Source organism: Polypterus senegalus, chromosome 6 (assembly GCF_016835505.1).
Source record: "Polypterus senegalus isolate Bchr_013 chromosome 6, ASM1683550v1, whole genome shotgun sequence".
In the NCBI taxonomy this organism is placed as follows: domain Eukaryota; kingdom Metazoa; phylum Chordata; class Cladistia; order Polypteriformes; family Polypteridae; genus Polypterus; species Polypterus senegalus.
Genome location: NC_053159.1, coordinates 60239773 through 60266117, shown reverse-complemented (window position 1 = coordinate 60266117; position 26345 = coordinate 60239773). Strand labels below are relative to the sequence as shown.

Genomic DNA, 26345 nt, shown 5'->3' with positions numbered 1-26345 from the left:
CTCAAGACATGTACTTTGCTAGGGCCAGAAGTATTTGGACATCGATACAATGTTCATAATTTTGGCTCTGTGCACCACCACAAAAGATATGAAATGAAGCAATCAAGATGTGATTGAAGTGTAGGATTGGTGTACTTTAAGGCATTTAACAAAAACATGTTTTCCAAATGGCTCATAGTCATTTTTATACATTGTTCACTCATTTTCAGGGACTCAAAAATATATGGACAAACTAACTTAATCATGAACAAAACAATCATTTTACCTGGTTGAAAATCCTTTGCTGTCAATGACTGCCTGAAGTGTGGAACACATGGCAGTCTCCAAGTGCTGGGTTTCCACCCAAATGATGCTTTGCCAGGGTTTACTGCAGCTGTCTTCAGTTACTGCTTGTTCTTTGGACTTTATGCCTTCAGATTTGTCTTCAGGACGTGAAATGCAAGTCCATTAGGGTTAAGGTCAGTTGACTGACTTGGTCATTGAGGAATATTCCACTTCTTTGCCTTGAAAAGCACTTGGTTTGCTGTCACAGTATGTTTTAGCTCATTGTCCATCTGTACTGAGAAGTGTCATCCTATTAGTTTTGCAGCATTTGTCTGATTCTGAACAAACAGTACAACCGTGTACACTACAGAAATTATTGTGCAACTTTTGTCAGTAATGATATCGTCAATAAAAAACAGTGACCCACGTCCACTGTTCCAAAACTAGACTGGAATTTTAAAAATATTTTCCACCAAATTATGGTCTTCCTGTGCTTGAGGATTACCAATGGTTTGCACCTTGTGGCAAGCCCTCTGTATTTACGTTTATGAAATCTTTTCTTGTAGACTTGTAGATCTTGTAGACTTTGGCAATGATAGGTTTACCTCCCAGATAGTGTTCTTGATTTGGCTAAATGTTATGAATTGTTTTATCTTCACCAAGGAAAGATTTCTGTGATCATCCAGCATAGTTGACTCCATGGTTGTCCACGTCTTCTGGTGTTGTTGACCTCACCAGTGTGTTCCATCTCTTTAAGAATGTACCAGACGGTTGATTTGACCACTCATGGTGTTAGAAGCAATTCCAGACCTCCTACCTTCTTAATAGTTAATGAAATAATGACGGACATGCTCACAGCTGCCTACAGAACAGCTGGTCAGTGAACTGTCCAAATAGTTTTGAGCCCCTGACATGGGGGGACCATGTATAAAAATGGTTGTCATTCCTAAATGGCTCATGTGATATTTCTGTTAAACCCTCTGAATTAATGATGAAATCCTACACTTCAATCATGTAATTATTTCTTCATTTAAATTTACTGTGGTAGCGTATAGATCCAAAACTTTGAAGAACGCGTCACTGTCAAAAAAGACCTAACTGTAAATTCACAACCCAATGATGGATTTAGAAGCATAGTCATGCACTGACTTATGGCTCCATTTGAGACAGTTACCAAAAAAAGAGTAAGTAGAAACCAAAACAAGTTTCTATATATTTAAAAATAACCAATATATGTAAAAGAAAAAAAAAACAAATTCCATTCCATTTTTAATAAAGCAACGACAACTTTATAGAAAAAAAAAATTATAGAAAAAAGTGTTGTGCATAAGGCAATTTCTCATACCCAGTCACATAGGATTACAATAAAAGAGGTAAACAAAATTCAATCAACATATGTGAAAACAAAATGTTCCCAAAAACTAGTTATACCCTCACTATACATATCCCCCATATAATACAACAAAAATTGCACACTCAGAGAATTGATGTGTTATAATTGTCAATGAATCATAACAAAAATACAAAGTTAATATGTGTTAAAACTGATCAAGATTGAACATTATTGAATATATATACAAGCCAAAGAGTACAAGTCATTTCAATTGTGGTTCTGGGGGTGTGGTGAGGGTCACGGGTACATATACAGTAACTGCCAGAACGAAACAGCACAAGGTGATATTTGACTCTTAACATTCGCACAATGGGTCTGTGTAAGGGAAGGTGGTGCGGGCTGAACGCACAAGCATTATCCATGTGGAGCAGCGTCAACTAAAACATACCTTAAAGCAGCCCTCCAAGAGTCAGATAACATATGAGACCCTCTGATATAATAATAATGAAAATATTGATTACCATTTACAAGCTGTTTGCATCTTTTTCATAGAAGAAAAAAATGCAAATCATCTCCACAAAACAGAAACAAAAAAGACACACCATCTGCATGAAGTATGACTTAAAAAATGCTGCATGGCATGGCCTTATCAGTGGCCAAAGATTGAATCTCTGCGAGCGCATTGAGACATATATTATATTACTAGCAAAATACCCGTGCTTCGCAGCGGAGGAATAGTGTGTTAAAGAAGTTATGAAAAAGGAAACATTTTAAAAATAACGTAACATGATTGTCAATGTAATTGTTTTGTCACTGTTATGAGTGTTGCGGTCATCAAGAATCTGATTATCATTATTTCTTTCAATCAGGTTCGTATTTGGAGGATGTGTTGTGTTCAAGTTATATTCCATGTTTGTCAACCATTGTAAAGATAACAGGTTTCATTCATCGAAGTGTTCACTACCCAAATCGGTACTCGTGAATCTAAGATGTTTAACAGGCATTCCCGGTATTAAGTTGTGGATTTGCCTGCGAATATTTACCGGTAGCAGGTCTATGAACTTAATTTAAACTTAAGCTTTACACCTTGCTTTCCTATTGATATGTGTACAAAGGCTTGTTCAGCGTCAGAGGATTGTTCGTTTCCTACTGCATCAATAAGCAACTAGTCTTCCTCTTTATCTGAGACATCACACACTGCATGCACGGGTTTACCTTTCCCAGTCCTGCAAAATCAGTTCACGTGAGCCGCTCGGAGTACATGCATCGAAGGTTCTCAGCTGTGCTTGTGCTATGTCGTGCGATCTTGCTATGTCCATGGCTTTATTTAATGTTAGCTAAGACCCGGCACTTAAAAGTTTCTCTCGCACTTTTGCTGAGTTTGTGCCAAACACTATTCTATCCCTGACCATCTCATCTTCGTTTGCATAAGCACAGTCCTTCACCCGCAAATATTTTGCGGCAGTGTGTCTATTGGATAGCTGCTGACGGATGGCCTTATATGGGCAGGCACTCAATTACGTGGGAGGCGTGACAATGAGGGACGCAACTCCGCCTCACACGGCAACCGAGCTGCAGGCTATGGCCGTATATACTGTATGTACGTAAGTAGGTTCCAGTTATGACCGTTACGTGTAGAATTTCGAAATGAAACCCGCCTAACTTTTGTAAGTAAGCTATAAGGAATAAGCCTGCCAAATTTCAGCCTTCTACCTACACGGGAAGTTGGAGAATTAGTGATGAGTCAGTCACTCAGTGAGTCAGTCAGTCATTGAGGGCTTTGCCTTTCATGAGTATAGATTGTTACGAGGACTGTTCAATAATTTATCTACCCGAGTATGAAATAAAGTATGAACTTTAACTTTTAGAACTTTTCGGCTGTTTACCAGTACTTTTCCAAAAGGATTACACCATCAAGCAGCACTGTATACAAGAAAAGGATTTGAGAGCACTCAGCAACACTGATTGTCACAAGAGAGCACAGAATATGTGAGAACAGCATGACAGTGTTGAAGATAAAAGGAAAACTCATTGTTAGGATGAAAAGAACTGTATTTTATAAGCGTACTACTTACAAAATAAAAATATACCCCAATACATACAAGTATTAAAAAGAAAAAAGAATATCCAATGGCTTGTACTTTAAAGCAACATTGCTATATGGACTTTGATTTAACTTGTTCAGGTTGTAGGTTTTAATTTAGTTACCTTCTAGTATTTGAAGTATCTGGTTTCTCTGCAAATAAACTTACAGAGAGATGAAATAAAATTTGTTATCTCACTGAAACTACCTTGCACTTACACCAACTTGCAATCGCCAAGATGGTAGTTGTTTTCCTGCCTAAACTAGGGTGAAATGGAGAAACATCTTTGTTTAGTCCTCTCTGTGATGGAATATTGGGTGAAGCAGATCATGAGTCGTGGTTCCAGCAGCATGCAGCCTATCACTGCTGAGAGTCCCACAGGTTGAGTATTTGGGGGTGTATATGTAAAACAAGGTTAACAAGCTAATATACAGTGGTGGAATAAGAGAAGCACAGACTTCAGAAAAAGATTCAAAAAGGAAAAAAAAATCTTTTTTTTAATACTACCAGCAAACAAATTCCAATGTCATGCACTTAAATATTTGCAGAGTCCAATGCAATGACACAGAATATTTTTAACAAAAAAACAAAAATATGTGATAGCTAAACTGCACAGTATTTACAGTGGCTCAAAAATAAAAAGGTGATGAAAAAATAACAAAAACAAGTAATCAGACCATTCTTCCTCCTCCTCCTTCTCATAAACAAAAAACAAGGGGACAGAAAAAAAAGTTATCAAATTTAAAAGTGAAAAATGCCACAAGCACATACCTATACAAGAAAAGTCATTGGAAACTCTATATACAGGGTTGATCTTTTAAGAATCGCTAGTCACTTGCTCAGCTACTTTTCTCACTCTCCAATGATAGATGGTGAAAAGATGACCTGTGCTGATTATCTAACAGTTTTTATGCCATGGCAATTCACCTAATTAATTATTACTTACATTACCTGGCATAACAAATCAATGACACCATTGAGACATCCCACTAATGCTGCCTCGCTAAAGGCAGAAGACCCTGTATATCCTAGAGTCTCTACTCGCACATGGCCTATACTCATGTATATGCTTCTAACTTGTAGGTAATTTCCTGAAGTTACTCACTTTCACTCCAGGATTGTAACTCTCTTACATCTATTCTGCATGTCTAGCTTACGTGCCTCACCATGCCAAAACCCAGCCACGACACATACAGCCTTCATTGAATGCCCTTACCTCAGCATGGCACAAAGTAATGCCAGGATGTTTGTATGCCGGGGCTTGAGGGTCAAGCCAGGTGACATGCTTCCTCACCCAAACTGAACCGCAAGCAGCATTTCCACCTTTGGTGTGCCTCCATGCCACTGCCATTCTCATGGTGCCTTGTTACCTAACCGTGAATAGATGCACTTTACAAATGAAAAGGTATGATTACGTTATATTTACTTTGACAAAACACTCCTGTGACATGGTCTATCACAATGCCTTTACAAAAAGACCTTCTTGCTCAAATTATTTCCTTGCAGTTTCCTGTAGAACTCTCAAATATTTTAAGCAATTAGATGGCTAGAGACTGGAAGGCAATGGGACATTACTGATAAAATAAGCAGTTTTGTAGTTCGTACATAAACATCATCAAAACTCCTACCAGTCAGTACTCACTCTTACAATCCACCATATATAACGAAGCAATGAAACATTTTTGTGCGCAACAGACTGGGAACAAATCAAAATCTCTGCTCACCTGTCTAAACATACTCCTGGAGAAAACTGAGAATGCACTATTTTGACCCAGGAAAATCTTCCCCCATCTCTATGGTTAGTTTGTGTATTCCTTCACAAAGAACAGTAGTAGGAAGTTAAGGCACCAAGACCATTTTTTAAAGACAGATGAGAAGATATGGTTTATAAAGAGACTATATTTGGTACATTGTAAACAAATAACTAAAGCTAACCCAATTAAACTAAAACAGTTGGTAATTTTAGCAGACTGTATGGTTAGATTACTCCACTGACAGATTCATGTTTTAAAAATCTGTAAAGGGTTCTTCACTCAGAACCCTTGAAAATGGTTTTGCAGATAGGCTTTGAAAATGGTTTAATAAATTCTTACATTTTATCATATTTAATACCTTAGACAGACAGACAAATAGCACTTTATTTGTCCACTCCCAAGAGGGAAATTCAGCCATTTAGACAAATTCTTTCTAATTCAAAAATATCCTGTGCCATCCCAGTACAAAAGAGTTGTGTGCTAGGGTGTGCTCTTTCAGTTTATTTGCCATCAGTTAAACATTTTCCATAGCCAATAATAAACTTACTTCAATAAACTACTTCTGCTGACATCTTTTTCTTTCTAAGAAAGATCCAGGTAAACACCTTTAATATCTTATTTAAACATGATAGTCAATCAAAACAATATCAAGACTTACCAGACTCCCAAAAAAAAAAAACACAAAATACAGTATTTTTCGCTCCATAAGATGCACCTGACCAAAAGACACACCTAAGTTTAGAGGAGGAAAACAAGAAAAAAAATATTCTGAACCAAATGGTGTACTAATATATTTAATAAAATATAGCAGAATAATATTTCAACCATGTAAAGTCAACAGCGGTATTAAGAACCATCATCACTGTCATTAACAAATGAGGACAGACTTTAAGGTTCAAGCACTCTTCTAGTTTTCTGGAAATCTCAAGAACTCCTCATCGCTAGTGTCAGAATTTATGAGGCTCAGTTGCTCACAATCACTTTCTTCGCTATCTTCATATACGATACTATATTCAGTTCCATCTAAGGCATTGCTAATGGCAGCTTCCACTTACAGCTATAGACTCTTCAATACGAGAGAGACTCTCCACGTTAGTGTTTAGATTTGGATGGTGCATGTGCCCAAAACATTAATATTTATATGTTACTTACATAAAAGCCAGATTGAATATTATTTACCTTTATCTACTTACTTCCTACAGCATAAATTCACAAGTAGACTGCAGAGCTTCCTGTGTTTGATCGACACGGGCATGCTCAAAAAATACACGTGCAATGCCATGAAAAGTGCACGCTGACACTTCAGTTCGCAAGCAATGGTACGAGAATGCAGTCAGACTTCTTTTTTGGGCACATACACCATCCAGATATAAACACTAGTGTGGAGAGTCGCTCACATACTGAAGAGTCTATAACTGCAGGTGGAAGCTGCCGTACCTGTACTTTGTATATAAGAGCTAGATCAAATGTTATTTACCTTGATTTATTTACTTACTTCCCACACCCTAAAGTCACAAGTAGACTGAAGAGCTTCCTGTGTACATATATAAGTACAGCGGCAGCAAAAGTGCGACGTGCATTCTTTCTCCGATGTAGAGCCATCGTCATCATCTGGGTCAGGCCAGGTAATACACATCACGGTCTGTGACACAATATTTGCTCCACAAGATGCACAGAAATTTCCACCCACTTTTGGGGGAAAAAAGTGTGTCTTGTGGTGCAAAAAAATAAGGTAAGTAAAACCATTTTGACTTGCATGTTGCTACTCTGTGTTCTGATCTTGTTTTGGCTTTACACAAAGTCACACTGTCTTGACCAAAGCATGCCCAGGTTCAGAATGTTAAGAGCAGTGTGAGTACAGGCCAGCGGGGGAGTAGGGAGGGGGGGACACTCGTGCACAGTATGGAACAAACATACCTAGTGTGAGTACACCTACATACTTGCTAGACTAGTGCCAGATGTTTAATCTAACTTACTATGGAACAGAAGGCAATACCAAATGAAACATCTGCTTTTCACTTCAAACTCAATGCTGGCATCTTTCTTTTTACAAAAGTTAAATCACCGAGCGTTTACTCTAGTTACTGCATCTACCTGTTTCACTGCTCACTCAATAGAAAACTGACCAACATCTAGTTGGTCAACCTGATGTCAAATTTGAAAACATACTATGTATACCGCAGGTCATTTTTACATTATGTGATACTTTCACCCAAGACTCTGGGCTGTGAATATTCTAAGAAGAGGTTTCAAGCTTGTGCTTCCCACTCTTTTAATTTCTCAACACAAAAGCTTCATTATCTATATACGTGTATATAATTCACTAAGGCAAGACAACCATGGAAAGCACGCCAAGAGGGGCGTGGATTCACTGAGCCGCCGACAAGTAAGACACCGATGGCGCACGCAGGAAGGAGCCACGCCCACCAACTCCAAGACCATTGGATACGACGATAACTTGCAGAGCAACGCCCACCAACTCGGACACGACGACACAGAAGAAACGGCGTCATTTATATTCGTCTGTCGTAGAGGCCACATGCACCTGCACGTTGACTGTTCATAGAGGCACGTTTCTCGCGGAGGTAAATCGCCATATGCAGCGTGTAAAACAGTTTGCGAGGGGTATCCCATGGGATCTTTAAAACAATCCTTTACCTTTAACTGAGGTTAAAACACAATGAAGTAAGCAGTCTTTAAAAACCGAGTTTTCGGTTACGACGCACGACCGCATGCACCATAGCAAACTGTATCACACGCTACATACAGCAATTCACATCCGCGACAAACATGTGTCGTCTTAGATGCTCCAGCAGAAATATGGAAGACGTTTCCCTGCCCACTAACACTCCTTTTTCACCGGCCCGCTTCTATACTCGCTCTCTAGGCATTCACACTGCCTGCCCATGTGCCCGGACACAAAAACTCACCGACCACCCAGTTAGCCCCTTTCATCTATGCTAGGAGTCCACATGCACGTCTAAGCCACGTTGACTTTTCATTATTCTTTTTGGTTTCGACACCCGACCGCGTCCACCATTAAAATTCATGCGAAAGGAACAACGAAGCCCTGCCCAGAAACTCTACCCCTCCTCTCACGTGCTCAGGAACGCACCTCAGACCACTGCCCGCCAAATCAAACAGCTCATCAAACACATACTCACTCACTTTGGTCTGTGCTGCGGTCCAAACCCAGCTGTGAGCCACGTTGACTATTCTTTTTCCCTCCATGGCTACCGCTTCAAATGTATTTCATGGAAACAACACTTCTTTCAATGTTATAGAAATTCCTGCTTCAGGTAACTGTTTGTTTCTGTCAGTCGGGATTTTTTGGAGAAATGTCATTGACGAAACTGTTGCTCTCAAACTTTTTAACATGGCTGTTACCTTTGTTTGCCAACATTGGGATAACTTCGGTGACGTGGTGTCCGTTGTTCTTAGTCTGAGAGACACTGTTATACAGTCTGCTCAACAATACGCTGATTACATGAATATGTCCGAAGTCTGTGATGGCGAGGCAGAAATTGTGGCAATATCCCAAATCCTTCCAGCTACTATCAGCATTTACTTCCAAGAATGTCTCTCCTCGAGTTTACAATCCTGCCCAGCGTCTCTTCATATCCCTGCTCTTTAGCGGTCCTTTGGATCATGGGCATTACGAGGTTCTCATGCTTCTCAAATACCCACGTGATAACCTTCTGGTGACATCTTTTGACTCTGTCGGTATGTGCACACAGCGTGCACATCTACTTGCTCGCCACACTAATGTGACGTCACCTGCCCACTCTCCTCTTCCTGAAAAACATTCAACATGCACTTAAAAACACACTCCATAGAACGAATTATGCAATATGAACATTGCCAGCAATGCTTCGACACAACTCATTCCAATTCCCTTCATGCACAAACATGCATTCACTTTTCTGCAGCTTTTCAAGAAGATACCGCCTTTCACGTCCAAGAACATAACATTGGCCTACCTGCCTACCGCACTATGTGCTTCTTGCAATGCTCTTCATTGGCCAGCAGAGGTCAACAAATCCAGACATTACATTAAGTGTTGTCATGCCGGCAAGGTGTCTTTGCCACCGCTATCCAAGCCCCCTCTTTTATTGGAAGACCTCTTGACTGGCAAGAACCTGCTGTCCCAAAATTACTGTGATCATATCAGGGAATGCAACTCTGCTATAGCTTTCGCGTCAATGGGCGCAAACATCGCTCAACCATCTGGACAAGGACCGTATGCTTTTAGAATCCACGGTCAAATTTATCACCAGGTCTCTCCTTTATATAACAATCCTGACACGTCACCACAATACGGTCACCTATATATCTTCGATTCTGCTGAGGCTACCAGTCAATGTTTGCAAAAGGAATGTAATAGCGCTTGCAGTGACATTTTGTTGCTTCAACTAGACAACATGCCAGGTTAATCCCTTCGCAAAGTCTTACATGCAAATGCACGATATTATCACTCACGGTTACTCTGTTACTGCTGTACGAATGGTGTTCATGGAAAATCCAGGTCTGGATATGAGAAGGTATAACGCCCCGTCCTGTCAAACTGATGTTGCTGCTTTGTAGGTGAAGACGAGGAACTTCCTGCACAACGCGACATTTGCATATATCCAAGGGGAGATGCTTGCAAGCGTATCTCTGTTCTCAATATGAACTGTGATGGTTTTTCCACTGCTATTCCCTTTCGGAGATCCAGGCTGACACATACAATTAACCCATGTTGAGTAAAAGCGAACCGCGAAAAGAACATGAGTCACACAGCTCCAATTTTATGCTTTCAGGCTTGCCATGAGATCTTCATTTAGTGTCTTGCATTCCAGTGGCAAACTCTTCCAGCAATACATCGTTGACGCATCTGTCAGAACAGAAGGCGCGCGTCTACATTTCCTTCGCTCACATCAACAAGATTGGTCCGCCAGTTTTCAGTCACAGACAATTGTGTGTTGGTTCGTTCCGTGCATTGTTATAATGTTGCATTTCTTGCTGATTTATTACATTACTGATTTTTCAAATGTTAAATTTTCTCCTTGTGCTTAAAAATCATTAAAAAATCGTCCTGATTATGTGGCGTGCGGGTTGGCTAGTATCTTAAATTTATGTGGATTTACAGTCTCCTGTCATGTATAAAATCTTGTAGTTTTTCTGTCACCTTAGACAGTTTTCATCTTTATAACTAATTCTATGGAATGTAAAGACTCCTAAAAATTGTTAATTAATCAAACACCTTTTTATCTTTTCTACAAATCCTTCTCCTTCTCAGTTCCGTCAGCTACAATTTGTCAAATAATAGGGCTTTTCTTTAATCCCTAACAATACATCATGTTCAATGTACCTTTAAGTTTACACTCTGCTACTGCCCAATAATCTGTTCTTCCTGGTCCCTTCACAGTCTATCCTCCTTGGTAAAATGTTTCAATCTTCCAGAGTCTTTTATTTTATAGATAAAGTAATTTTAACATCCCTCAAGTTCATTATGAAAAAATACTATTATTCATAGTTCCTTGTGCAGGGCGGTATGACCAAAACTCTATATCACGGTATTTTTAAAAAATATACTGGTTTCACGGTATTCAATTGTATTTTTTTCCCCATGCATGAGTGGATGTTAACCACATTTTCCAATGCAATTACTGCAGTAGACTGGCTAAGAATAACCTATTCCACCGTCATGAGAATTGTACATTGTACAAAAAAACAATTTAATGTGCATACAAGTATTAATACAGGTCTGCATGGCCCCATAAAGCAATAGTTTTCAAGGGGGTGGCACTAATGAAGAGAAAGAATCGCACTGCACGACAGATGCTGTCAAAATATTGAACCTTTTTATTGAACAAATTTTGCAAACAACTTAAAACTATAATTTGACAGCATATTTTCAACCATCCAAAGAGGCATTTAGACTTAGTAAAATATCCAGAGGTGCTTGTCAAAAGTTGTATTGCACTGAACATGTCTTAGAAAAGGAATAAATAGTAAATATTTTTGTAAACCAACTACACTTTCTGTTAATGTTAACAAGCTCAGTCCACTGACACGTTGGCTATATGGATTGTTATGGCATTGGTTATCTCGATACACAGCTTGCTTTTTTTTGTCGTAGGCAGTACCTCTAGCAAACGCATCTACAAGTGACATCTGACTCGAGTGTCCTCTAGCTTTTTCAGTTTTACCCGAGGACGTGGAGGGTGCCAATCTTAGTTCCATATATTCATAGTACTCCAAAGCATGCTTCCGGCTAAGGTGGTGCAGCAAATTGCTTGTGTTGCCGCCTACGGCAACAACTTTAGCTCAACAGCATTTGCAGTAATTAGTTATTTGGTCCGCATCCGGCCTTTTAAAACCAAAATATCTCCAGACAACAGACCTGGGTCCTTTTTTTGGAAAAAATTCTTCCGTGTCATCATGTTCAACTTTATCGTCTGCTACAGGTTCAGTTTTGGAATGCTCTCTGGCCATTTTCATTGCTCAATACATCCACTAATGCATGTACTGCATGCATGTTTAGCGGTGTAGCAGTGAGAAAGGTGACCCTTAAACAGTTTCCCGCTGCGCCACATCCCAAACATTGTTTAGGCTATTTAAACCGGTGTTGCAGTATAAGAAAAATCCATATCATAACAAAAATAAAAAAACGGTTTTCGGTATGAACCGGTATACCACCCAGCACTAATAGTTCCCCAAATTTTGAATGTTGTGAAACTGGCAGAAATACATATTAGCCTTTGATTAAAAATGAGTAAGGGCTTAGGGATGACAGAGTTTTTCCTGACCACTCAGCCAGTTCACACTGTAAAATACCCAATGCCAAAATCCCTACAGTTGGTAAAACCTGTATCAGAACAGGGATTGCATAATCACTGCATAATGGTCTCATGATATGCTCCAATTCAGCACACAATTCCAACAGGACAACTCTATGAAGTCTAAATCATCTTATAAGCCAGTCATCATAATGTGCAAAAAATGATTGTCATCCATTGCCTGCCTTAGCCATATCTACCAAAACAGCAAATGCTGCCATTGGCAGTAATATCACACAATACATAGAACTTCCTTTTTAGACAAATTAGATAAGCTATACACTAAGGCAATTAACAATTAGTGTATGCATTAGATATTATTACCAGCACTGAAGACAGCCATATTGAGAAAACATCTTAATTAACTGTAATATAATTAGTTCAAGAACATTGGAATGGAACTAACACATCACCGAAATGCGCAAAGAAGGAAGATTTTCTGTTCACTTCATTGCCTTGCTGCCTGGAGTCACTAAAATGCCAACACCAAAAAAGTCTACGTAGATGGTCGAAATAAGTCATAACATTAAGTCAATTTTCATACCAAGTTTGGGTTTTATATATTTAGATTTTTGCAAAAAAAATGCCTTACTCATATTTCTGAGCATAAACACATTTTATACCTGAGGTCCTTGGCCTTGAAGACAAATTGCCCACCTCACCATTGCTGAGATATCACAACATGATTTTTTTATTCCAGGAGACATTATATTGCATCATGTCAAGTACAACAGCAGAAAGAATACCTTATGGGGACTGACTGAAGGGTGCTCAGGGAAGACTGGTAAGTTTGCATAATTTCTGAATTTTTTTTAATTTTCATTCCTATATTGGAGGACTACAGCTTGGAAGACAATTATTTATGTCACTTCTATAAAGGAATATTTCTGACAAAACATAAAAATAAATAAATTTATATATATATATATTGTGGCATCCGGCCGGGGCTGGAGCCCAGCCAGGACGCCCAGGAGGACCGGAGGAGGGCTTGTGCCTCCTCCAGACCGCGAGGGGGCGTCCGCCCTGGTTATGTTGGCGGCCTTGAGTAAAGGGCTTGGAAGCCCAGCCCTGTAGGGACCCGTGGCCACCGCCAGGCGGCGCCCCGGTGCCTGTAGAAGTCTGGAGCCCAGCACTTCCGCCACACCAGGAAATGCTGGGGGGGAAGAACACAGGGGACACCCGGAGGGCTTCCGGGTGTGCAGCGGCATTTCCGCCACACTGGGGCGTGTCTTTTGAGGAGAGCCGGGAAGCAGCTGGAGCCCATCCAGGTTCCTATTTAAGGGGCCGCCTCCCTCCAGTCATTGGTGGATGTCGGGTGGAAGTGGACAGAGCTGGAGAGAGGATTGGAGGCGGCCAGGAGAAAGGCACAAGGACTGTGAGGCCTAAACATTTGGGGGAACGGGGCAGGAGGCACTGGGAAGTGCACTAAAGTAAAGTTTTGTTAAAATTGTATATAAATAAACGTGTGTTGGGTGAATAACAATGTCCATCTGTGTGTGTCCGGGCCAGCATCCACAGTGGCGTAGTCGGCAGGATGCTCCACCTGGGACAAGGTGGGGACCTGCGAGAAAAACAAATAATTCTGTGGACGGCCCGGCAGCAGCGGACCCCACACACTCGCCGCAGGAGCGGCGCGTGCACAACCCCACGGGAGCGGTTCACCCCACGGACCACCGCCAGTCCGCATTTTGGCCGAGCTTCCCAGGTGCGGAGGAAGGATAATGGGCATTGCTGGAGTGCAGCGGGCTCCCGCCTAGCGAGGCCATACTGGGGATGTTTCCCCGGACAGACAGGACCCGGGAGGTAAGTTCCCTGCTTGCTGGCAAAGGGCCCTGTGGGGCCGCGTGTGTTTTTTCCTCGACAGGCAGGGGCTGCCCGGATCCTTGTTGGTGGCAGGCGCCTGTCGAACCGCGGCGCCTCGTTAACGCTGCAGCAGCTGGGAGAGCTGATGAGAGGGAGACACTGCAATCCGAAGAGCCAGCATGCCGGCGCACTGGGGAGGAAAGAGGCAAAATGGCCGCGGACCGGATGTCCCGCCCGCTGACAGGCACGGGATTGGCCGGTGTGTCTTGTGTGCCCACCAATGACGGTACAGAGGCGGGACCAAGGAACGCCAGTCTCATGCCGAGGAGAGACCCAATTGGGCCAGAGGGAGTGGCCCACAGGAGGCAGACGACGAGTGGGGCTGATCGACAGGTAAGCCCACCGACGTCTGTCTTTCTGTTTTCGCCAGCGGCTCTGCATGAGCCGTAGGAGTCCCTTCGGCCCGCAGAGCCGCCTTTGTTGCAGTTGCTGGGTGCTCTTGTCATCTGGTTGGAGCAGCTGAAAGGGAAGGCGGTCGCGTCGGGAGAGACGCCGTGTGAGACGGAGGATCAGCACGACGCTGGAGCCTTTGGCCAACAGGACGCCGCGGGGAAGGTAGGTTATCCCGTCCCCATAAAGCATAAGGGGGGATTTGCCGAACACGGCCATGACTTTCTTAAGGAGGACCGGCATCAAGTAGGCGATCCCCCAACAGCAGACGCGGCGGTGCAGACGGCCGGCAGAGCGAGGAGAGTGAGCACGCAGGGGCTGGCAGGACAGGGGCCGTTGAGTGCCCTGGGTCCTAGCGCCCTACGCTCCAAGCCCGCGGCAGCCTCCTGTCGCTCTGCAGGGACGCAGACGGGGCTGGATTTGAGCCTTCGCCATGCTCAGACCCAGACCGTCAAGGCGTCCAAGAGGAGAAGGAGGAACCAAGGGGTGCATGCCGGTTCCTCTGACAGGAAAGGACGTGTCGCTGGGTGCGCGCGTCTGGTGAAGGGACGTCCTCTGCGGAGGCAGAGGGAAACCCCTGGGCGGCAGGACGACCCGCCTGCGAGAGCGGTTCCACTAACACCAAGAGGACGGGCATGAAACCAGCGGCGGAGGAGCCAACCAGGCAAGTCGCGGCTGTTGATAGGGGGGGTGAGCACTGCCGGTATAGAGACGGACAGGACGCTCGGGGCGAGTGTCCTGGCATTGCTTCTGGCCCTCCCTTTTCTCTTTTTACAGGCTCAAAGCCCCGACGAGCGCTGGAGCCGACGTCTTTTGGGACCTGCCCTCCTGGAACAGGCCGCTCCGCAGGAGGGCTCCCCACCGGGAGGTCGATGGTGCCCCGGCTGGCAGGGACGGCGAGGGCGAGAGCGGCGCAGACCAGGGGGGCGCATTGGCGTCGGAGGGGGTGCCGAAATAAGATGTTCCAGGGTGCCGTGTTGAACCCTGGGGACATAGTAGGACCCTCTCTGGGAACGTGCTGCCCTTTCGGGAAGTGCCGCTCGGACCCAAGTGTCTTCGCTAGCTGTGGGGCACTGTGGCATCCGGCCAGGACGCCCAGGAGGACCGGAGGAGGGCTTGTGCCTCCTCCAGACCGCGAGGGGGCGTCCGCCCTGGTTATGTTGGGGGCCTCGGGTACAGGGCCTGGAAGCCCAGCCCTGTAGGGACCCGTGGCCACCGCCAGGCGGAGCCCCGGTGCCTGTAGAAGTCTGGAGCCCAGCACTTTCGCCACACCAGGAAGTGCTGGGGGGAAGAAGACAGGGACACCCGGAGGGCTTTGGGCGAGCGGCATTTCCGCCACACTGGGGCGTGTCTTTTGAGGAGTGCCGGGAAGCAGTTGGAGCCCATCCGGGTTCCTATTTAAGGGGCCGCCTCCCTCCAGTCATTGGTGGATGTCAGGTGGAAGTGGACAGAGCTGAAGAGAGGATTGGAGGCGGCCAGGAGAAAGGCACAAGGACTGTGAGGCCTGGACATTTGGGGGAACGGTGCAGGAGGAACTGGGAAGTGCACTAAAGTAAAACTTTGTTAAAATTGTATATAAATAAACGTGTGTTGGGTGAATAACGATGTTCGTCTGCGTGTGTCCGGGCCAGCGTCCACTATATATATATATATATATATATATATATATATATATATATATATATATATATATATATATATAGACTAGCAACTTGGCGCGCGCTATGCTGCGCGTTGGATGATCACAGTTGAAAGACTCAATCGTAAGGACCTCTCGTCGGGTGCCTCATTGGCACGCTTTTGCCTTTTTCTTTCACGATCACGGCGTAATCTGTCTTCTCTCTCTGTAGGGGTTTCAGTTGCCTTTCGCTGTGTGGCAGACACGCGTCGTTGAGCTAATCTGTGTGAATGCGGAGTGTCCGTTTTTTGCGAGCGTCTGTCACGTCTTTACCTCTTTGCTTAGTGATCACGCTGTAATGTGTCCTCTCTCGCAGCAGGTTTACTTGCGTTTCGTTTCGGCATTGTTCCGTAAGATCTCCTCCGTACAAGTGCACATGGGTAGCTGAAGACGGAAAGGCATAGTGGGCATAGTGAAACACACGAATTGGTGACCAGGGGAACCATCCGACTCAGACGCGGGGCTCGAAATACTCATGTGCACATGTTTGTTATTTTTTTTTTTTGTTATGAACTTCCCCAAAAGAGTTGATCCCTGTAAATAGTTAATAGTATATAAACAATATAATCTGTTGTAGTACGGGCGTTAATTAGCGTCACATCTCATAACCTGCATACACCACGTGTTTGGCTGTAACGCCAGAAGCGCGGTGGACGCTGTAAGGGTAGGTTGTGGTTTCTGTTTCTTTCGTGATTTTTTTATTTCATTTTATTGATTATTTAATAGGCAGAGGGGAGAAGACGTTAATGTGACGCTCTGTCTATTTCTTTACTTTTCTTTTGAAAAGATTTTCGGGAACAGAAAAAATAAAAGCAAAGGTGAAAGAACGGAGGGGGGTAAGCAGGAATTCTGAGAGGGGACGGACTGGAGCTTTTCTACGGGGCGGCTATACAGCCAAAAGGAATGCGGACCCGGACATGGACACCGTGCTGTGCTTTTATTATATAGATAGTGAAATGTGACAATAAAGAAATAAAGTGACATATGCGCATAAATAATAGTATTATAGTGACACTAAATATGTGTTTTTGCTGCTTATTTCTTTATGCATTATGTAAGTATAATTTATTTATTTCAATGACACCACAGAACTATCATTTTTGTACATCACAGTTGAGAGGGTGGACTTTAGCAAGTACCCTTTTTATTTTTTTATTGATAAATTGCTTGTGAAGTGGAAATTCTAGCCATTTGGCGCCAGCAGACAGTTTTGATGCAGTCTCCTTCTGTTGAATTTGGAACATCCCGAATTAAAGTAGATGCTTTGTGCAGTCTGATACTATTAAGTGTAGAGAACAAAGCTACACTGTCTCTAGCTTCTTGAATTTCTTTGAGCTGATGAAAAGTGCCAGGACCTATGGAAGATAGTACTTTCTGTTGTCTATGTATGAAATATTGAGTCAGTGAAGACTCCGCCTGATTTTGATAGCAATGCTACTATCGTTTTTGTCTTATACATGTTACTGCTACAGTATTACAATAAAAAGACTGTGTTTTCTTGTGTCCACGAAGAGAAACATTTATTAGATTGCTTCCATCATTCTAACTTTTCAGGGCATAATCAAAAGTATGCAGGTAATTGACCTCCTCAAACCCATTTATGGTGTAATTATGAAACAGAACTGCTCTGAAATCATAAGCAGTAAATGTCCCAGTATGAATGTCTGCCCTGAAAAAGAAATTAGCATCTGGTTCTGGTTCATGGTTAAAATGCTTAGTCACAAAGCATACTTCTAAAGGCCACCCAGTCTGAAGCAGTGACCACAACATCCCCTTGCCCAATTTGGAGCATGCCAGTGTAGTCATTAATGAAGAAGCTAAGCTGAGAGATTATGCCAGCGTTTTGAATAGCAGACTGTATGGGATTTATTAGTTTAATTCAAAAAACTGCTATCATTATTTCAGTTACATCATTTTAGCATTGCTGTAGTTTCAGTTAATGGGCTGCCTACTTTATTCATTTTATAGGCCTTCATATGTGCGACTGTTATAGATTTACTGTGTTGGACAGCAGAATACAGGTGTTACACCAACTACATTCATTTCCCTGCCCATATCACTGAAAGATTTCTAAACTGGCATAAAGGTATGTGATAGAAGGAATAACTGGAGGCAGAAGAAATTTTAGAGAGAATAAATCAGTAGGTTTATTGGCCTGCAAGTGATGAACAGGTTAGGTATTATCACGTCTCCTGTCCTGAGAGCCAATTGCATCAAATTTCTTGGCAACAAAATCCCCTATAATACCCAAACCCATGACTGATATTCCTTTTCAGCAGAACAGCATAGACAGAGTAGGGCCATTCCAGCCATTTGGATGACATATATCTGAGTTTGGTCGAATGTACCAATCAGTAATCTATAGATACATTGCTTTGTTTAGGCAATTCAAATATTTTCATTTGAATTTCTATTTTTCCTTTATTTTCTTTGTAGTTATTTTGAAGTTAATAGTTGTACCTGTTGATGTTATTGCTGTACGTTTGATTGAGTAGAATGCCACTCTTAATGTTCTAGTTTTCAAAAATAAAATATTATTAAAGTACATTAATACCCAGGAGGTGTTTGTGCACAATGACATCCCAAAAATGGATAAAGGATAATGGGATGCCTTTTACATCATAAACATTTAAGCAGATTGCAGAATTGTTGTACATAAAACTAGAAACGACTGTGTATCATCCTCCAGCAGATGGTCTGTTTGAACAGTTCAACTAAACTCCTAAACAGGTGTTAACACTAGAATCCCTGAAGCCTACGAAAAAACTTGTAATCCCAGGCCATTTTAAATTCCTTCGCACCTCTCCATTAGTGTCTTATGTTTTGTAAATGTGTTGATTAGCACAAGCAGCCTGCTGTACAATTCCCCCAAAGCTGCAGTCAACTCAAGACAAAAAGTTATCCCAGCTGAAGTCTTGTTTATGTCGGTGTGAGGCACAGTTCGGGTGCAAGAAGAGGTCGGGCATCATCCTGCCAGTGGATATTACTAGTCAATTTGCCACCCATGTCCTTTAACGAAACAGCTTGCCAAGGTATCGTGCAAAGTTCTGTTTGTGATTATGTTTTGTGATGGTCTTTATATGAAAAACATGTATATGTTACTTATACAAAAGCCACATGGAACATTGTTTACTTATATTTATTCACTTATCTTCCTACAGCGTAAAGTCACAAGTAGACTGAAGAGTTTCCTGTGTTTGATCGACATGGGCATGCTGACAAACTACATATGCAATGCTACTTCAGTACGCAAATTACTTTGGCTGCAGATGGAAGCTCCTGTTGCACTTTAAGCAACTGTTGTTATGGTTTCATAAGCTTTATCTCCTTAGTCTCGGAAAGCCTTTCTCCCATGGGATGACTGGGATCTATTCCTGAATAAGGAGTGCACGTTCAACAGGACAAAAGGAATCTGGTAAAACCCTGCAGGGAAAGGAATGAGTCACCTAATTACCCTAGGATGCCGTTTGCTTTATTTTCAGATAAACTGTACCTAAATTTCAGAGAATAGCTTTGGTCGACCAAAAAGACAAGTTGCTACAGGTTTTAAAACAGATGGCTGATACCGTGGATTGTTTTGGCCTCCACATTAACCTAAAAAAATATTTTCTGCTTTAGTTCAAGCCAAATATCTGGCTTATGTGACTGTTTAGGGTCAGGTCAAAGTAGCAGCCAACCTGAACTGGCTCTAGCCAAAAACAAAAAGGCAAGAGAAATCTTATCTCTTTAGAAGACTTTTATCACTGCTCCCAAACAGATTTCATAACTTCTCAGTTGTTTTAATCCTCAAGACAGACATATCAAAGAAAAGCATCCATGCCATGTTAGGTCAGATCATCAACTAAGTAGAGAATGCTGTGCATCAACTATACCACATAGTGTTGGACTAAGAGACAATGTACACAGAGGTAGAAAAAGTTTAAAGACTGGACCATCAAACAACTGGTAACTTAATTAAAGTACTACTTACTGGACCAAGACTTTACATAGGTAACTGGCCGTGCCCCTTTACAATGAATGGCAGTTCACAAGTATGTAGGTACCACAGTCATTAGATCTGCACTCTTACAAGTTCATGGTAATATCCCACAAAAAAATTTCTGCGCTAATGCTAATCCATTCTCCCTAACCCAAGACCTCATTGTAAGATATACTCACACCCTTAAGGCTGGGCTATGGAGGCTATGTCAAGCATGAGTGCATAGTGCTCACCTTATGGGGATCTATATAAGAGGGTATTGGAGAAAGACTAGACAAGGTGGGATAGTCCATGACTTGTTATTTGTTCCCACAGTTAAATTGGAGGAGTGCAGCCCAAAAGACAACCAGTAACACCATTACCACCCCAACTGTGGTCCCACCCCTTCCAGAGTCAACTAAATAAAAATGTACCTTGATAGGAAGTCTCAGTCAGTCAAAGTACCAGTTCTTTGAAGGAAACCAGGGTTTTTTTCCTACAAACCTTCTAACATTTCTTTACTACCACCAACTTTTTCCCAGTTTGGGCCCACAACCCTCCCTCACGTGGTCTTGCTTTCTTCTTTGTAAGCACAATTTTTATTTAAAAAATACTATATTTAATATTTTATAGTCTTACTCTTAACTTTTTTTCATGAAATGCCAAAATTTGTAATAAGAACCGAAACAATCTTTTACTCACATATTCCCATCTTTTTCAAGTCTTCACTAACTATAGTTTCTATTTAATTTGTGCACTTATTAGATCATGCATGTATTTTGCCTGGAAAATCTGGAAAGAAAAAAAATCAATTTCCATATATTTAATTTGTAGATATTTAATGTGATTATTTATTGTGTTTGCCAAGGAATCCCTTTCCGTGAAAACTGTTTCTAAACGGACGATTACTTTGCAGAGAATCATTGTACACAGATAACATGTGGTCAAGTAGAGAAGCAGATATTGGATAATCAAGCACAAAAATGCTTGCATATTTCAAATTACTTGCTTTATAAAAACATTTTAGTAAAACACTAGAAGATTACGGAAAATATAATCTATGAAGTAATATGCATGGCCATAATATACAAACTTTCTTGCTAAATATGGGGGTACAAACTAATTCTGCCAGCATAGGTACAGGTGAAACAAATGTCAAACAAGAAACAATGGCTCAATGCAAAAATATACTCCAATTAAGAGATCGGGGGTATTGAAAACCTTTTGCCACTGTGGTTATATTGGGCCATGTCTGAGTACCTCTACAATATAAGCTAATTAAAAGTATATTTCATCTTCCAGTACTCCATATATGTACAGTTTTTAAAGGAGAAAAGTACTGGAAATAAATTAACTTAGATAAGAACTAATTAGCTTCTGAATTATTATTATGGTATGGCTGTTTGTAAAATTACATATCTACAGGGTGGGCCATTTATATGGATACACCTTAATAAAATGGGAATGGTTGGTGATATTAACTTCCTGTTTGTGGCACATTAGTATATGTGAGGGGGGGAAACTTTTCAAGATGGGTGGTGACAATGGTGGCCATTTGGAAGTCGGCCATTTTGGATCGAACTTTTGTTTTTGCTACAGTTAGCAAACTGCTTGCTAAGTTTCGTGAAACTGGTTCAGTGTTGGATTTGCCAAAATGTGGACGCATGAAAACTGTCACTAATGAAGAATCATCAGTGGCTGTCCTAGCTTCATTCAGCAAGAGCCCACAGCGTAGCACTCGCCGCATGTCACTGGAGAGTGGCATTAGTCGAACATACCTTCGGCGGATATTAGCTACTCACAAATGGCACCCTTACAAACTCCAGCTACTGCAGCATCTCAACGAGGATGACCCAGATCGGCACACTGAATTTGCAGAATGGGGAAAACAAAAATTGGAACAGGACCCTCAGTTTACGCAGAAGATTTTGTTCAGTGATGAGGTAAACTTTTATGTGAATGGTGAAGTTAACAAACAAAACCACCGCTATTGGTCTGTCACTAACCCACATTGGACAGATCCCTCCAAGACTGTTGGAACAAAAAAATTGATGGTATGGTGTGGTATATGGGGTACAAAGATAGTGGAGCCATTCTTCATCAATGGAAACCTCAAGGCCACTGGATATGCGAAATTGCTACATGATGATGTGTTTCCCTCTTTATGCACTGAAGCTGGCACGTTCCCCGAGTTTTTCCAGCAAGATGGTGCACCACCACATTATGGGTGTCAGGTCCGAGCATTCCTAGATGAACAGTTTCCTGGAAAGTGGATTGGTTGTCGTGGGCCAGTTGAATGGCCCCAAGGTCTCCCGATCTGACCCCCTTAGACTTTTATCTTTGGGGTCATCTGAAGGCAATTGTCTATGCTGTGAAGATACGAGATGTGCAGCACCTGAAACTACAGATACTGGAAGCCTGTGCTAGCATTTCTCCTGCGGTGTTGCTATCAGTGTGTGAAGAGTGGGAGAAGAGGGTTGCATTGACAATCCAACACAATGGGCAGCACATTGAACACATTTTATAAGTGGTCAGAAACTTGTAAATAACTCATGAAAGAATAAAGTTACGTTAAAACTAAGCACACCATTGTTTTTCTTGTGAAATTCCCAATAAGTTTGATGTGTCACATGACCCATTTCCTATTGAAAAAACAAAAGTTGGATCCAAAATGGCCGACTTCCAAATGGCCACCATGGTCACCATCCATCTTGAAAAGTTTCCCCCCTCACATATACTAATGTGCCACAAACAGAAAGTTAATATCACCAACCATTCCCATTTTATTAAGGTGCATCCATATAAATGGCCCATCCTGTATATTAGTAGAGATTTAAGTAGGCACAGATCAAGCTCTCATCCAGAATAAAGACAACCAACCAAAAGTCTTAATCCTCATACCTCCAGCCACAGCAAACAGAACACCAACTGCTTTGCACAAAAAAGTCCTCAACCTGACGATGCCAGGTATTTTCACGCCATTCAGGTAACACTTAATCTCTGGAATTCCTGATCCACAGGCCACTGGCTGGTAAGACAGGAAAGTAAACCTTAAGTTTCATATTATAAAAACTATAAATGATTCCTTACAGTAATGCACCCAAAAATAGCCTTTCCATAAATCAATTTTATTTTAAACAGAAGTATAACTGTATAAATAAAATTCCCTATTCAGCTGAAATTCCTTATCAAAGCCAAATCTAAGACAGCAAATACTGTAGAACACTAATATCATCTGTCTAAAAAATTCAAACTTACATTTTATTTCAAAAACACTGAGAGTTTATTTGAATTATTGTCACAATATAATCATTTTAATTAAACTGTGTGATCTGGAAAGTAAAACCATAAAAAGCATATCATGGGTTATTCAGTGCCAGAAACTGGTATAGTACTATATACACATTGCAATGGAACAGCAAAAGTGAGATGTTTACTAAAAAATTAGGTAGGTACAAAATTTTGCTTTTAAAAACTCTAATGAAGACCTAGTTTATTTTAAACAAAACCATGATGGTTAAATTAAATATACAGTAGTGTTGCTTGGAAATTTGTGAAACGCTTTTATATTTCATAACATATTACATTTTATCATGAAATGCTTGTTTAATCAAAACTAATTCTTAATTTTCTGAAACAAGTTCATGCAATATTTACAGGAACTAAGTCATACCTTTCCAAATTAAATAGATAGAACTAGGTCTGAATAATCAGGTGGCAAAATTACTGAGTAGCAAATTAATCGATCAGTATATTTTCAGGACCATAGTTGAAACACCTTTATTATATAAAGATAAAAAAACATTCAGTTTGGTCATAGCCATATGAGTTACAGGTTCACGATACACTATACCGCTCTTTAAAGAAATCTCAGAAGACGTGTGTCATAAATGCTCTTCAATGCTCTGGTGAGCACTATTAAAAATATACATAAACATTTAAGCATTTATTAGTCTACAGCAAGAAACGCAACAAGCACAGAACTTTTTTTTTTCTCTCTTTTACATGTGGACATTTTTACAAAACTATAAGAAAACTCGGACAGAATGCACATTTCATGTCACACTTTGGCAACATGGAAAGCCCTTTTGCAGTTTGCCACTTAAGTTATACTGGTTCCTAAGAAGCTACAAACCAAAAGGCATTTTAAGTCTAAAGGACAAAAGGCTTAGTCTAGACAAGGCTTTCATGTTCAGAAACAATGATTCACTCCACCACATCCATAAAATTTCTTCAATGGAACACGGATAAGTCTTCAGTCCACAGATCTCCAGAAACCATAATAAACTAAGGATTCATTAATTTCCACTGAAAGACTGAGGAGTTCGTTCCTCCCCCACACTATGAGACTCTTCAATTCCACCCGGGGTAAACATTAACATTATTCCAAGTTATTGTCTGTTTTTACCTGCATTTTTATTACTCTTTAATTTAATACTGTTTTTTTGCATCAGTATGCTGCTGCTGGATTATGTGAATTTCTCCTTGGGATTAATAAAGTATCTATCTAATTTCTCTATTTGGACTAAGATCCAACAGAATTCTTTGAAGATGTTGAAAAGCAAGCTAAAGTATATTTTTTCCTCATGTGTAACTGTTACTTCAATGCAAAAGTTAGTAATAGGCATGTTTAGTAAATCAGAGTATGTTTTGAAATTTTGAAAAAGGAAGAAATTTACTGATTCTTACTGCCTTGTCTGTAAAATACAGAAAGTAAAAGACAGACAATAAATCAGCATTTAAAGCTATTTTGTTATGACAACTATGATGAAACTCCATAAAACAGATAAGAAAGACAGACTTAGTGACTAAAATGTTATACATTAGAAACTTGCTATCATATTAGCTAGATAATGTGCACATGCAGAATGAATTTAAATTTTCACTTACTTTTTTACATAAAGTCATTCTTATATACTTTTTATTTAACAAAAGCACCCATCAATTTAGCCAGACTATAAGCAGAATTCGAAGAAATTAATCCTTTAAGGAAAGTAAGGATCAATGCAACATATGAAGAACTACACTAGAAGTAGAGAATACTTTCAAACAGCATTGTATGCATATTTAATTTTGTACCTCCAATAAAACCTAGTGGATATTTACACTGCTATCTGTTAGTTAGACTGTACAATACCAAAAAACATTTAACATGATGCTGCAATGAATTAGGGAAGACAGCAAATAAGTTTGATGGAGCACATGATACAAACATTAGTGAACAAAAAAGAAGGCATTTCTTATTTAGTGCAAAAGTCGTAACAAGGCAACCAATTTCAAAAACTGAAAGTTAGTTGCAAGTCACTCTAATACTATTGATAGCCATATAAAATTTACAATGCCAGAATCGGAATGTTAACACATTTCAAAAGCACTTACCTCAATCAGCACAAGAACACTGGCAAAAAAGGTAAAAGTCATATTGAATGCAAGAAGCTCCAAAAGAGAGAGAGCCAAACAGCCCTTCACACTACACTCCTCCACAGCTTTGAAAACATATGTAAAGGAAAAATGAAATGAAGATTAAATGATCCAACATACTTACACATACTCTGCAATCAACAGTGTTAAAAGAAGAAAAAACTAATTTCATTTATCAGGAAAAAAACAAAAAATTCACTTTCTCCTTATTAATTAATATCTGATGCACAAAAAGGCATTATGGAGCATAAATTAAATACCCAAAAATGAGCAGCTATTACTCTGCTTATATAATAAAGGAACTTTAAATGGCTGAACAACAGTCTGTATAACACTACAGATTTTCCATATTAAGGTTTTTAATCACATAAATACTTTCTTTACAGAAATATCAACTAATTAAAACAGAAAAAAGTGTCACTTTAGAGATTTCTGTCCAAAAAACTAGATTTTACAGTACACACTGTAATCAAGACGTTTTAATGATGCACAACCCTGAAATCAATTTTCTTTTGCGCCCCAATCTGCCAGCTATCACTGCACCATGTTTAGATGTCATACCCCATAGCACTGCAAAGTTACACTGTTTGTGCAAGGTTTCCCCTTTTTTGGAAACATTTTAGTCTATTGCACCTAAACAATCTCTCAAAAGAAGTATTGCAGTTGCAGTACTATTTTTTATTAATTGTTTTAGAAAAAGCTATATACATACACATAAACAGAAGCAAATGAACAAACAATTTATAACGTATAATTACGTACTCATCCAGACCTTTCAA

The 26345-nt window shown here is 40.7% G+C and overlaps 1 protein-coding gene across 2 annotated transcripts in view; it reads right to left on the bottom strand.

Annotated features, from left to right (window-relative positions):
- clcn6 (chloride channel 6) overlaps window positions 1-26345 on the bottom strand; it is a 245446-nt gene that overhangs the window by 167489 nt on the left and 51612 nt on the right. For both annotated transcript variants that reach the window (XM_039756073.1, XM_039756074.1), the window contains exons 6-7: window positions 25525-25631; window positions 23047-23173 (exon numbers count right to left, since the gene is read on the bottom strand). In XM_039756073.1, coding sequence (XP_039612007.1) covers window positions 23047-23173; window positions 25525-25631 — 234 coding nt within the window. The remainder of the gene's footprint in view (window positions 1-23046; window positions 23174-25524; window positions 25632-26345) is intronic.